This window comes from Perca fluviatilis, chromosome 6 (genome assembly GCF_010015445.1).
Source record: "Perca fluviatilis chromosome 6, GENO_Pfluv_1.0, whole genome shotgun sequence".
NCBI classification, from domain to species: domain Eukaryota; kingdom Metazoa; phylum Chordata; class Actinopteri; order Perciformes; family Percidae; genus Perca; species Perca fluviatilis.
This window is the reverse complement of record NC_053117.1, coordinates 4,418,355-4,432,848: the sequence shown is the minus strand read 5'-3', so window position 1 is coordinate 4,432,848 and position 14,494 is coordinate 4,418,355. Positions and strand designations below refer to the sequence as shown.

At 38.7% G+C, this 14,494-nt stretch overlaps 1 protein-coding gene and 2 non-coding genes across 4 annotated transcripts; 1 reads left to right on the top strand and 2 right to left on the bottom strand.

The window, feature by feature from the left end:
• Nucleotides 1-109: 109 nt before the first annotated feature.
• On the bottom strand, nucleotides 110-181 carry trnaq-uug. Its single transcript has one exon. It is a non-coding gene; the product is annotated as a tRNA-Gln (tRNA).
• A 414-nt stretch (nucleotides 182-595) lies between these two features.
• trnal-aag lies at nucleotides 596-678 on the bottom strand. Its single transcript has one exon. It is a non-coding gene; the product is annotated as a tRNA-Leu (tRNA).
• Nucleotides 679-2,758: 2,080 nt separating this feature from the next.
• sub1b (SUB1 regulator of transcription b) lies at nucleotides 2,759-8,700 on the top strand. 2 transcript variants are annotated; one of them, XM_039802792.1, is made up of 5 exons: nucleotides 2,759-2,916; nucleotides 4,609-4,681; nucleotides 5,237-5,356; nucleotides 6,731-6,839; nucleotides 7,028-8,700. In XM_039802792.1, the coding sequence occupies exons 2-5, from the start codon at nucleotides 4,613-4,615 to the stop codon at nucleotides 7,105-7,107; spliced, it is 378 nt and encodes a 125-aa protein (XP_039658726.1). In that variant the 5' UTR covers nucleotides 2,759-2,916; nucleotides 4,609-4,612; the 3' UTR covers nucleotides 7,108-8,700. The 2 variants fall into 2 exon arrangements, with proteins under 2 accessions (XP_039658726.1, XP_039658727.1); XM_039802793.1 differs by lacking the exon at nucleotides 2,759-2,916 and adding an exon at nucleotides 2,986-3,208.
• Nucleotides 8,701-14,494: the final 5,794 nt, after the last annotated feature.

Genomic DNA, 14,494 nt, shown 5'->3' with positions numbered 1-14,494 from the left:
CCACCATTGTACTGTTTGCTGTCTTAATGTCCAAGGACCTTTCACCCTGTAATCCTGCTTTAAGCGGGATGTAGTAGATGGAAAGATTGCATTATTTAACCTTAAAATCTGGTTCCACCGAGATTTGAGCTCAGATCGCTGGATTCAAAGTCCAGAGTGCTAACCATTACACCATGGAACCCAATGTGGAAATGCTATGCGGGTTTGGCAGACAGTTTCTTATATAATATCACCGTGTATCATATAGAAGGCATACAACAATACCCATGACAAAAAAGATACAATGAAAAAGCAACCTGTTCTGGCTAAGTAATTTAGTAAGATAAGCATTTGCAGAGGATGTGGGAAAAGGCTACTCAAGAATATGTTTTGAAGGACTTGCTACAAACAATGACTAGATAGATAGGATAAGAGTGCTGTATACAAACACATGGCAACTCTATATGGGTTGACAATGTAGAGGCTTTCAAAGGGTGCTACTGTGCTAGTAATTATGTATTTTGCATATATGCATGTCTTCTAATATACAAAGAATCAATACATTTTCTTTCCCAATATCATGTTCCAGGCAACAGTTCCAGAGAAAAACACTAGCTGTCAGAAGTGGGATTTGAACCCACACCTCCAGAGGAGACTACGACCTTAACACAGCGCCTTTGACTGCTCGGCCATCCTGACTGCATCAAGGGGTGTTTTAGTAGAGATTTTGATTAATATTATGATATAGTACATCAAATATGTATTGATATAGAATATTTATGTCTGTGAAGGTTCTTAGTCATCCAGGTCATAGTTATCTATAGGCAAGGGTGCAAATCAAGGGCAACAGGACTTGGTGAAATGTGCGCCGAAGACGTTTTGTCTCTCATCTAAGGAACCCCTTCACTTCTTACTGAATGGTACGGAAACCTGTCTATTTGACATCTTTGTGGTTGTCAAGATGATCGATACCGATCTGCTCATTACATTACATGTCATTTAGCTGACGCTTCTATCCAAAGCGACTTACAATTGCTACATATGTCAGAGGCCGCACGCCTCTGGAGCAACTATGGGTGAAGTGTCTTGCTCAGGGACACATTGGTTGATGCTCCCACACCAAAGGCATGTGACATATCCACTGTGCCATCAACACCCACCCACTCATTAGTGCTCCCGGCTGTTGTAACAACTGTCATTATGGTTATTGGAAACACTGAAAGCCAAGTCTGATTGACCATCGTTGGCATTCTTAAATGTGACCAAATGTGAGCGTTTGACAATTTTCTGTGAAGAGATGAAATGAAAGCATTGTAAGTAAAGGATAAGTGGTGTCGATGGCCTCGTCCCCTGTTAAGCGACGGTTTCTCTATTCTCTATATGGGTGTACAGGGCTTCCTTGACACCCCTCTCAAACCATCCATCCTCTCTGTCTGAAACGTGTACCTGGTGGTCTTCAAAAGTGTGTCCTTTATCTTCAGATGTAAGTAAACTGCTGAGTCTTGACCTGAGGCGTTGGCCCTTCTGTGTTTGGCCATGCGTTTGTGTAACAGTTCTTTTGTTTCAGTAAGTAATAGTAATAAGTAATAGTACATTATAGTTCACTATGCCATGTGTGGTAGATGGAAAGATTGCATTCTTTTACCTTAAAACCGGAAAGAATATGTTACAATTATTCAACATAGCCTTAAATGTCCCATGCTCCATGTTCCCCCAGCCTGCCTATGGTCCCCCAGTGGCTAGAAATGGTGATAGGTGTAAACCGAGCCCTGGGTATCCTGCTCTGCCTTTGAGAAAATGAAAGCTCAGATGGGCCGATCTGGAATCTTCTCCTTATGAGGTCATAAGGAGCAAGGTTACCTCCCCTTTCTCTGCTTTGCCCACCCAGAGAATTTGGCCCACCCATGAGAGCGAGACATCATGGCTTTCAAACAAGCAAAGTGGCAGTTGGTCAAGGCCACACCCCCACCCTCCACCTTGCCCCCCCTCTCTCCTCCTCAATAGCTACAGACACAGAAATGGCACATCCTATGTAAAGGTCATTGTGGGACTGGCTCTAGTGGCTGTAATTCTGCACCAAGGCTGAATTTCGGGAAAGAGACTTCAGATACGGGGACCACTAAGGTCTATATAAAAGAGACTTCAGATACAGTATTAGGGGACCACTAAGGTCTATATAAAAGAGACTTCAGATACAGTATTAGGGGACCACTAAGGTCTATATAAAAGAGACTTCAAATAAAGTATTAGGGGACCACTAAGGCCTATTTAAAAGCATCCAAAGAGCACCATGTCATGGGACCTTTAAAAAATGTGCAAATATTATAGTCAACATTAAACTTTTGGTGAAGGAATTTATTACATGGATACATATTATTAGGCTTATTGTTTTAAAATGCAATAATTATTCTTTAGGGGGGATGGGAATTCTTGCTTTGGACTTATGAAATAAAAGTCCCTGAAAAAAAGTCCTGTTAAGGCCTATTCATTTATTCAACTATATTGAGTAATTTATATATGTATTGCTTCATTTGTTTATTTCAGGATGTGTGCATATTTATTTATGAAATGGTATTAACGTTACATAATTAAACCCTCCCTCCAGTCATTACACTGATCTGAGGAAAGTGTGTGTCCATTTGTCATTCAAATAACGTGGTTACTCCATTTTCCAATTTTCAGGTATGAGTTATATCTAAATAATTTTTATTTGTGTGTTTGGTAAACGAAAAGGTTTCAGATGTTTGTAGGTTTGGTAGGGGGAAACACATATCGACGAGGGAACAGCCATCGAGACAACACCGGGACGTTACGTTACTTGCGAAGGAGACGTTTGAATTTTAGGCAGGCAGCCACTAGCCTACTACTTCCTCGCACCGGAAAATCAGTTAGCTTTCCGCTTCCCGTCAAGAGATCCGCCAAACTCCATCCCATCATGTAAGCATTAACAGTTTGACATCAACATGCTAAAGGTTTGGTTTAATAGAAGAGCATGTATGGGCTTTACTGCATGTTTACTGCTGTTACAGTGCACTGGCGGCTAATTAATGTTCTGCTAACGTTAGCCGCCGAGGCTAAACAATCCAAATAGCATCTTACGTTAGCTTGCTAGCTAATGCCCATGCCTGTAGCCATACAAGCACAGTCTTGGCAGTGCAAACGATCGTTCAAACGCGGCCTCAGTGTGTGCATCACCGTGTATGACAAAGTCTTCAAGCCCTTCAGTGAGGTAACGTTAGATGACATGTCAATGCAAGTTAAACTGTCTTTTGTTAAACGTAGAGAAACGTCCCAACACATTGCCAGTGAATATCCTAAAGCTAAGTAACCTGCGCAGCTTCGTTAGCCCATAGAGAACGGGACTACTGGCATAACTCTAGCTACATAGCTAGCTAGGTCGTTTAGCAAGACTTTATAATTCTCAACGATTTATCTAGCTAACCATCTGGATGAAAATATATTGTTAACCCTTAGATTCAACAGCTCGGCTCACAGTTTCTCACTTCTTTATGACCAGTGAAAAATATTTTTTTGAAAGCTAAGGTGCAGTTTTTTGTTCTGTCCGGACAATTAAGTCAGTTACATTTGGGCAAGCACACTAAACTGTTTCGGTATTGTCATCTTACAGTGCACATTTCTGCCTGACTTTAGTTATAGTGAATTTGAAGTGTAGGGAACTAGCTAGGCCTGCACGATTCGGGGAAAAATATGAATCACGATTTTTTTTTAGCTTAGAATTGATATCACGATTCTCTGCATCGATTTTTTTCTCACGATGTGTCATGTTTTTTGCACACAGGAACCATGACAGAACAAAACAAATTGGCAGTACCAAACATAGATTCTTTTTGGCACCTATAGCAGATTGTGCATCACCACAAGCCTGTACACATAAAGGCTTCAATGAATAAAGTACATACTGGCCATTTAAGTAGCCAAAAATAATGACCTAACACATTGAACTAAATATGGCCCTGATACAGGCTCTATCTGAACTCCTTGAACATGTCTTTACATAATTAAAACATCAATGTCAAATGCTTTCAATACATTAATTTAAGGAGAAAAAAAATCGAAGTCATTTAAAAATTAAATCGCAAACGGGTGAATCGAGAAAGCAATTTTATAACGATTTATCGTGCAGGCCTATAGTGAACTATTTAGGCTAGCGGCTTCTCATTGTCACTGTTCAGACACCTGTCATTTACTTTACCTGCAGGCTTTCCGTCTCACATAGTGAATAATGTATTTATAAATATAATAATGAAATAAATACAACTAATATAATAAGTATTACATTCTTTGACAGTCCAATGTTTTTCCTACAGAATATATTTGTCTGTTACAGAACCAGCTCCTGTAATATGCCAGTGTCTAAATGCTGTACAGACACAAATGTTAATGTCAAACAGCATGGCACATATGTTATTACCTGCTCTGTTCAAAAAAATATATATAGTGCATATGGATAAATTGTCCTTGTGCACATTAGCTTTTTGCCATATATTCTGTTTAAGCTACACAGACCAAATAATGTCATTACCCTTTTGGGATAATAAACATGTCATGCATATGTCACCGTCATGTTTTGTACTGAAATAGAGGTCTGATATTTGATCCCTGTCTCAGCAAAATGCCCAAATCAAAGGAAGTGCTGTCCTCCACATCTGGAAGTGACTCTGACAGTGAAGTAGAGACCAAGGTTTGTGCTTAATACTCATTTCTGTTTACTTTATCCATGTACTTTTAATATGTATTGGCCCCATCAAAATGAAGCTCTGAAAGCAGATCCTCTTTGAGATAGACAGTGTTGGGCAGCTACAGTTTGGACACTTCAAGGCTAGATGGCATGACACTTTGCAGGTTGAATACAAACGAGGATAAATTGATTTAGAAACGGTTTGCTTTTCTTTTAAAAAAGGTTAATGATACAAGCCTGTGGACATTAACACTGAATAGAGAAGTCAACTATGAGCAGGGATGGGTATATTTAGGAATTTGTTTAAATAAATAATGCAATAAATAAAGTCTTTGCCTTGGCACAGTTAGACACAAGTGCTTCCTTGAACTGATTTTCTTATTAAAGTCATTTTCTCCCAATCTGCGAATACTAACACTGTAGTAATGCTGTACTATTCTTTACTATTCCACTTTGTCTATTTGAGCCCTGCACTATAAATCATGTACATTTAAGATCTGTGGAAAGGACAGGATGAGGGGGAAGAATTTAGAAGTATTTTATTTTTTATTTTTTTAGGCAAAGAGAAAGAAGTCAAATCCACCAGAGAAACCAGCCAAGAAACCAAAGAGCGGCGAGAGTTCCAAGCCAGGCGGCTCATCCAAGGGCAGCGGCAATGGCGATGACAACATGTTCCAGGTGGGCATCACAGGCATGGGTGTAATTTTCAGGGGGGGGGTTATAAACCCCCAATAATCAAAACTGGCCAGTGCAACCCATCCCAACAACTATTATATTTCCTTTACATAAATAAAGACATTTGCACCATAACTTGATGCAGAACAGGCACAAATTGTTGCAGAAAAATTCACCAGAATACAGGAAATTACATTTTAATTTTGCTCAAAAGTGGAGATCTCAACCAAAAGTTACGCCCTTGATCACAGGCATCCTGTAGTTAGATGTTTGGATGGGTCCAACATATAATTTGAAAATAGAAATCCCCACTGCTTACTGACCTATAGGTAAGGTAGCCATCCACAGATCCAGTTCATCCTAAAGATTCACTGTATCACATGTATGTTTTAAAATACAAACATGATTTAGAAAACCACGCCAGCAATTATAAGGCTATTTTAAAAGTTTAGTATTCTATGCGCTAAAAATGTATAAAGGCTTCAGGGCGCCCTACAAGTTATTGTAGGCCCAGTTTAATATGCAACTTCATTTTATACAATATATGTAGTAGGGGGGTCCCTGCTCCATCTCTCTCTCAGTTAAGCATCCTTGGCTTAAAAACGTTGAAGATCAAATTATGTGTTTATTTTGTTGTAATTCACTGTTACACAAGTTTCTCATTTTGTTTAGTATATCTGCTCTTGATTGTTTACAGTAAATCCAGAATGCTGCCGCAAGGCTACTCACTAGGTCAGAGTCGCATATAGGATTCAATTTAAACGTTTCTCACTTTTTTTCCCTCACGTTTCTCAAGCACAGCGCATTGCACGGTCAGGCTCCTACATACATATCTGTCTGAACTACTTCACCCATATTCCTCAGCTCACTGTCTTAGGTCTAATATGTTAAATATACTATCTGTTCTGGTCTGCTTAAGACCGGTGGTGATCAATCTTTTCAGTCCGTAGCACCTAAACTTTGAAATGCTCTGCCTCTTCCCTTACGGTCTGTTTTTGTGGACTTTTAAAAATCAGATAAAGACCTACCTTTTTAGATGTTTGGCTGACTTTTCTGCACTTTTTTATTATGTAAATTTAATTGTGTATTATGTTCTTTTGTATGTCTTTTTTTTAATGTGATTTAAAAGCACTTTGAGATTTTATTTGTGAAAAGCGCTTCATAAATATCTTTGAACAGCACAATCTTTTGTCAGGTTATTGTATTTTGCCATTGCAAATAACATTTCAGGTAAATCCCTTCAATTATTTTTTCCTTCAGTTTTTGTGATAACGGAGTTGTTGTTGAGTACTTTTTGGATGATATTGTAAAGGCCTTAAAATGTACTTCTCCTAAAAATGTTTTGTGCAGAAAAGTGAAGTAGTTTGCTTCTTACAGATTGGAAAGATGAGGTATGTCAGCGTCAGGGACTTCAAAGGCAAAGTCCTGATTGACATCAGAGAGTACTGGATGAACCAAGATGGGGAGATGAAGCCGGGGAAAAAAGGTAATTGCATCTGTAGGCCCTGCATATGCTAGAGATGTTTTTATGATCAGTTTCAGTGATCTACATGCGGTCCATATTTATCTGAAGAAGTACCCCAGGACCTGGAAAGATGTACTACATTTGATGTTTTTACTGGTTTGCTGTTGTGGTGTAGGATGCACTTTGAACCTGTTTTACATTGCTTGTAGGTATCTCCCTGAATCCCGAACAGTGGAACCAACTGAAGGACCAGATTTCAGAAATTGATGATGCCATGAAGAGAATATAAGCATTCCTTTCGATGTGATCTGTTGAACTTATTCCTTTTAAGTTAGTTGGCTGATCAGTTTTGTAAAAATCCTGGATTTGTTTTCTAATGGACTTGTTTAGTTTGTAGTTGTATAGACCTAGAGTCGTCTGCGTACTCTGGTTTTCGGTGTGAAACTTGTTTTTGAGCTGGTTAAGGAAAGGGATGGGTGGATGAGTAGGGGGTGGGTAGAGCGTATCAATACCGTGATGTTTTTTATTGAATAATAAAAATGAGGCACTAGCTTAATATTGTTGTTCACTGTGTAAGTCCATTGTCACACTATCTTGAATTTTAGGACTCTGTTTGATCTGACCTTTGTAATACCCAACATCAGTGCTCTTCATTTCAGAAAGCCGATCCAGTCTGTCATGTTGTACCTGCAGGGGGTTAGAGCCATGGTGACCCATGGGTTAGGTTTTGAAATTAAATGATACTATCAAACAAATTGTCAAATGATATTATTGAAAGCATTGTATTAGACTTGCATTACCTGCAACTAAGACTGGGCAATAATTCAATATGATAATTTAACCGTCTTTCAATGGAATCATATTGCGATGAAATCATATATCAAGATATTGTGATATACAATGCGTCTAAATTGATAATAAGCCCATTCTGATTCAGTTTTCTCAGAAAATCTGTTGTGAAACATTTTGGGGGATTATTTGAAGAATTGCAGATTTGTTTTAACATGGCATTATTGTTGTGCATGCATGTAAACAGTCAGTATATAGCTGGAAAAAAAAGTTTTCTCTATAATTTCACTTGAAACTGTTTACCATATTGATGATTATTTGTCTAAAATCTCATTGTAAAAAATATTTTGTGAAAGCACCAATTGTCAACCCTATAATATCATCGATGTATTTGGTCAAAAATATCATATCATCTGATTTTCTCCATATCGCCCAGCCCTACCACACTTGTCATAAAGAACAGGAGGCTTGTGTGTCCTTGGTGTGTAAGGCCAAAAGTTCTAGGCCTATATACAGTATGGTGTTTCTCAAACTTTATCAGACCAAGGACCACTTACCCGATAAAAAAACCAACTCACGGACCACAGAACTGCCAAATTATCCCCCAAAACAATAGACCAGCCAAATAAAATGACACTTCTACAAATAGCTTACTCACTTATTGTCTCTGTTGCCAAGAATGGTGCTGCTGAGGCATCAGGCAAGCAATGTCTGTCAGAAGCCATTGATCCATCTTGTCAGTTGACAATAACAGTAAACTTCATATATCCATATATATATCCTTTGAATGTCACGCTGAGGATCATTTGTGACATAAATTGGAGGAGTTGTTGCAAAACGGACGGCATTATTGTTGAAGTTAAACGACACAGCAGAACAGCCAATTTAAATAATTCGTTTGCATTCACACAATATTGAAAACAGCACATCTATGCACCTCACTAGGCTTTGGAGTTGCTGGCAGACAGTTTGAGAAACAGAATTTTAAATAAAAACATTATTTTACCAAATCTACTCATGGACCACCAGGGGTCACTCACTTAATACTCACCATAATAAACACTCATAGGCCAGGCCTATGCATAAGTCTGAAGTATTTATTTTTATGTAAACAAACAATGAATGTATATACTAAAAAGTGTTGTGTGTGTACTAAGCCTGATATCTTCTTCTCTGTGCTATAGAGCTCCACATCAATGAGCCACACTGTAGGATGACATGTTCCTTTATAACCATGAACACACACTAGTTTATTTTTTTCCCTTTTTTTTAGTACACTGTCCATAAACGTGGCTCAGGAAAGCTGGACTTGCAAAATTGCAAAAAGCCTGGCTTGAATGAGCCGAACAAACAGAAGCAGGTTAATTGTTAAGCAGGTCCAACTTTAAATGTAGGTGATAGATATAAGCATGCAAAATATAAAATGTATGATGTTTAATTACTTAAATAGACTAGAAGATAAAATGATGTTTTAATTTGGTTGTAATTCACAGGTACACAAGTTTCTCATTGTGTTTAGAATGTCTGCCAGAGAGTCTTGTGAGTAAACTGGTGTACTGAGTGACATGTAATCGAGATCTGGATAAATGCAAAACGTACGCCACCAATTGGCCAGCTGCCACCAATTGGCCAGCTGCCACCAATTCCTCTTCAGGAGACACGGGCGATTCCAGGATTTTTTAAGCAGGGTGGCAGAGTGGGGTAATTAATCAGTCAGTGGGGGCCCATGGGATTTTATCAGAATACAGCATAGCAAATCTGCTTAGAAATGTAGGAACTATTGGATAAAATAGAACAACACAATGTAATTTAGCTAAATAAAACACATCATTATTAATTTCACTTGTTTTTATTTTCAACAAATTGTGTATCCAAATACAGTACACATTTTCTATGGTATCTTAAGGCAAAAATGTGGATAGTCATTATTGAAACATTAATTGGTTATGTGACAAGGGCTGGGAAGATTTTTTTTCAAGAACCATATACAAATTAAGTGCAATACACTTAAAATAAACTTACCTCAAACTTCAACAAAGAAAACCTTGCTGTACACAGTTTTCAGATAACAGGAAACAGAACAGAAATAAAGTGCAATACACAATTTATTTCTTACAGCAACAAGTGCTCTACAGCGAGTTCAATATGTTTCTACTTCTAAACTGGCCTCAACATTTCAACAAAGTACACAGTTGCCATATAATGTGTGTTTAAAGTAGATATCCGTTTACCATTCTCCTCTTCCTCTCATTTGAAAGTGCCATGATCCTTTAGGATTTTTGTCACCTGTCATCCTTTCAGCAAAAATGATCCTGCAGGATCTATGTGGCAGGAAAGTCTCCTGGGACCTACGCCCTTGTGTTCTAGTGCGCCGACGCGAGGCCTTCGTCGCCACTAGTTCCCGGCCGTCTGCTTTGTGTGTCAGGGCCTTTATGGACAAGCTGTTGTGGAATTGCCAGCAAACTTTATGCAGTGAGACCATTTCCCTGAACCATTAGCGTGTCCAGACTCTAGGTAAAGTTCACATCGTCTTGCTGCCTGTGGAGAAGAAAAGGGTGATGGAGGGTGTTTGAACAACATTACTGTTTACTGGTAACCTGTCAAGTAAGGACAGGGGAGTGGAGTACATGTTGACATTTCCCAGGCACTTTCTACTGTGTGGCCGTGTTTCCGACAAGGAGTGACAGCTAACAAAGCCAGACAAACATTCAAACATTTAATCTCCTTGTTGAAGCATGTATGCCTGCACTGTTCACTCTGCTCTTTTGGCACAAATGACTCGGGAGAAGTCAACAGTTGAAGAAGTGCTGGAAGCCATCAAAAACAACGATGCTCTTCGTTCTGGTTTTGGAGATTGTGCATTACCCTGGGAGTATAAAAAATGTACTGTTTATTATTTATGCTTCCATGTCACTTGGGTATGCAGTTAATGAATGATTGACACATATGTGCTTTGGGAATGACAAAGTGAAATCACAGAAGTCTTACTTTTCTCTTACTGCTCTTACTTAAACTTAAGAGCATTTTGAGTCTAATGATTTGAAAGAGGGCTATTGTATGAAATCCCTTGTTTTTGCCATAACTTGGACTATTCCATGTCTACGGAGAGAGATTTGTCTCAATATTATTTGTGTAAACAGATTGACTATCTGTGTGTAAATGTGTAATCTGTACATATAAAAACACATTACACAGCTACAAAAGATTGTAATTTGTAAACTCAGAAAAATATTATGCAAATATAAAACTCATCTGCAAATACACAAATAGTTCCACAAATAAAAAAAGTACATTACATACATTTACAAATAAATGAAACAGTATTCTTTCGAACGGGCATTGTAAACATTCAATATTTGTCGTTAATATCCGGATTATTATTTGTTCAAGGATGCCTTTTTGCACTAAATTGTGATTATTGCATCAGCATTTTTCCATATTCATCCTGCACCGATGTTAAGCCAATAGAGGGCAGCATAAACCAGCTAGTGGTATATCTGTTCACCACTCTTCCCATTCTACAGTATGTGGATGTGGATCTTACTGTTTTAACATTCCTGTATTACATAATATTGTTATTGGAAAAAACTGTGGACAATGATTTCTTCATCATAGTTACCTGCACTTTCCAACCGAGGACAGGAAAATCTAACCTCAGCATACCAGTGATAGCGTTCACAGTGTCCCTAATAGATATTATTCTAAAGTTTGTGAGTGGAAGTAAAAGTGAAAGATTTTTTACTTCTATGTTTCACCAACTTCTTACTCTAGCAGTTTGATAAACACAGGCCCTGAGCTGCAAACATGCACACAGATGCATAGAGCCTTCCTGTTTCTTCCTATAGCAGCTGTGTCAGCTGTGATCAACTCGTTAAATCTTTCAGCATTTTACTCTGCTCCCGTTCTGATTCTCTTTCTCCCCTCATTACCACCTGTTCATCATCAATGCTTTGAAAGTCTGTCATCAGCCTGGAAACAAGCTTTACCTGCTGAAGACTGCGTATGACCAACACAGCCAACTCACGCTGCGTAGACACTGCTGACACAGCTCTGCATGTATACGTAGCAACCCATAAGGCCCTGGGACATGGTCATCAGCTGCCTACGTACATTACGTCCCTTTCCTGAGCCACATTAGCCACCTCTGACTGGGGGATCCCAAGGTGTTCCCAGGCCAGGGTGGAGATCCCTCCACCTAGTCTTGGGTCTTCCCCGAGGCCTCCTCCCAGCTAGCTGGATGTGCTGTTGCCCCAAATTCTACTTGCCTAAATACATAAAATCTTCCTTCTGACGAAACCTCACCAACAAGGCCTCGGGCCCCCACTGACACTGACTCTCAACGCCCCCCTCCCTCCCCCCCCATCCCTAGTCTCTACACTTGCACTATCTTCATCCTAGACTTTACATTGCACATACTATTCTGCACTCAACCCATTGCAGCCTCTTTTCTCTTTTTCTTATGCAACAGTTATTTTGTTATGTATTATTTGTTTTTCTGTATTTATTGTTTATTTCATATTCATATTTGATATGTTTATTTGTGTATGCACCTTTCACCAAGACAAATTCTACACAAGTGTACTTAATGTGGCAATTAAACCTTTTCCAAATTCTGATTTCGGATTTCTGAAACCGTTTTATGGAAGCAGCCCTACATAGACAAGTAGACAAGCATGCAACTTTAAGAAGACAGGAAGAACGTTTTGGAAAGCCTGTCCAATATAACATTGGTCAACACGTTATGTGAAACAACATGTATAGTACAATAAATAATATATAATAATAGTTTGAGCTCACTAGTTGTAGCGGCAGCTTTCTTATGAGCTGTTATCTCTGGACACACATTTGACAGGATGTTACGCCTCTTGTTTTTGCATTACTCAGGGGTACAAATGATAAGAGTAAAGTTGATATCATTTTATATCCAATCTATATCCACTCATCTACTTTGTTTGCACTTGTTAATGTAGTTCTAAATTACCCGTGAATTGTTTTCCTCCTTAGATACCTCCTCTATCTGCAGCAGACTTTCCTTCTTGGTCCAGTATGTTTCCAATGTCTTATAAAAACAGGAAATGGCTCCGTCTTTTCCAGAAACGTATTTATTTACCGACAGTTATTTATTTATTTATTTACGGTTGTGTTTTCTTGTTACACTTATGATTCACTTATGTAACCCATGTAATGCAGCTATTACCAGTGTACCCTTTCATTGATAGGTTTCATTAAAGTGACTATAAGTAACTTCTTAATGTTTCTGAAGCTCTGTCATTTTTCATACAATGATCTTAAATGACCTGTAACAGCAAACGAGACTAACAGTGAAAAGAACGTTACATTTTTATAGTTTTTAGTAAGGCATCTGCCCGATTTTTCCCACAAAGTCACAGAATGATTCTGGTTTTAAACTGTTTCTATATATATATATATATATATATTTGTTCTTATATGTATTTTATGTAATGTGAGCCTGCCCCGTCAAAGACAAATTTCTGTCACTTGTGACACTTCCAGGATTGCTCCATTGCCGCTGGAAAATTCGTCGGATTTCACTCTTTTAGACCCGATGTCCGTCCCCTTCCTCTTCCTTTGTGTTGGCGTTCTAACCTCCGGTGGATTTGTGAGGACTATGGTTAACTGCTCCTCAGATCTCTGCAGGGTAAATCCAGACAGCTAGCTAGACTATCTGTCCAATCTGAGTTTTCTGTTGCACGACTAAAACTACTTTTGAACGTACACATGTTCCACCAAAACAAGTTCCTTCCTGAGACTATTTTGCAGAGGCACCGTGGCTTTTCTCCGGTGCTTATCACTGCCCAAGACGATTGTGATTGGTTTAAAGAAATGCCAATAAACCAGAGCACGTTTTCCTCCCATCCCCGAATGCTGTGTGGACTAGCCAGACCCTCCTCCAGCGCGCTTTGGAGGACGGTCTTGCAAAGCGAGACTACTCGTGACAGCCAATAAAGTTTTTCTTATCTTATCTTAAGCCACCTCCGATCATGCGCCTTGGAAATGTAATGTAAATGTGTTTTTAACTCTAAATGTTTGTCACATCTCTGTATAAGCACCTGACTCACTTTATGTAACATTTGTGACCTGTAACATTTATGTCACACTTCAAATTGTCTAACGTTTCAACTGAATGCTGTCACAAAACCATAAAGACAACAGAGAGAATAGATATATGTCTTGTTCTGCTTTCTTGGAGGAAAAAGTATGCATAATAACTATATAAATTAATTATCATCTTTTATGCACGAAACATAAATAGTTGAATAATCCAGGAAACACTGTAAATGGGCCCATCTGTATCTCTGTCTCTGTCTCTCTCCCACCCGGCAGCAGCAGACGGCTGCCCACCAAGAGTCAGGGGCCGTCTGATAGTTCCGTCTGTTTAAACTTAAGGAAGTCTTTCCTCGCCGCTGTCGCACCAAATGCTTGCTGTTTTGGGAATTGTTGGGTCTTTGTAAATTATAGAGTGTGGTCTAGACATAATCTGTAAAGTGTCCTGAGATAACTCCTGTTATGATTTGACACTATAACTAAAATTGAATTCAATTTGAGGAGATTTGATGACGAGATACTTCTTGTGTCAGATTAGTCTGTAAAAATGATTTGAGGTTTCCCCTCATTGTGTGGGGCAAAACACGTAAAAAAGTAAAACCACAATAATAACCTGAACTTATGGATCAAATAATGCACTTCCAGAACATACAGGCTGTGAGCAAATAATACGTAATAGTCCTTGTTATTCTATGTTTGTCTACACAGATATTATCCAAAATGCAGCAAATTCTCTGGTAAATGAGTGGATTCACTGTCGAGCTCACAGTGTACAGTTTTCTTATGAACAAAAATATATCAAGGTTTCTAAAAGAACATCT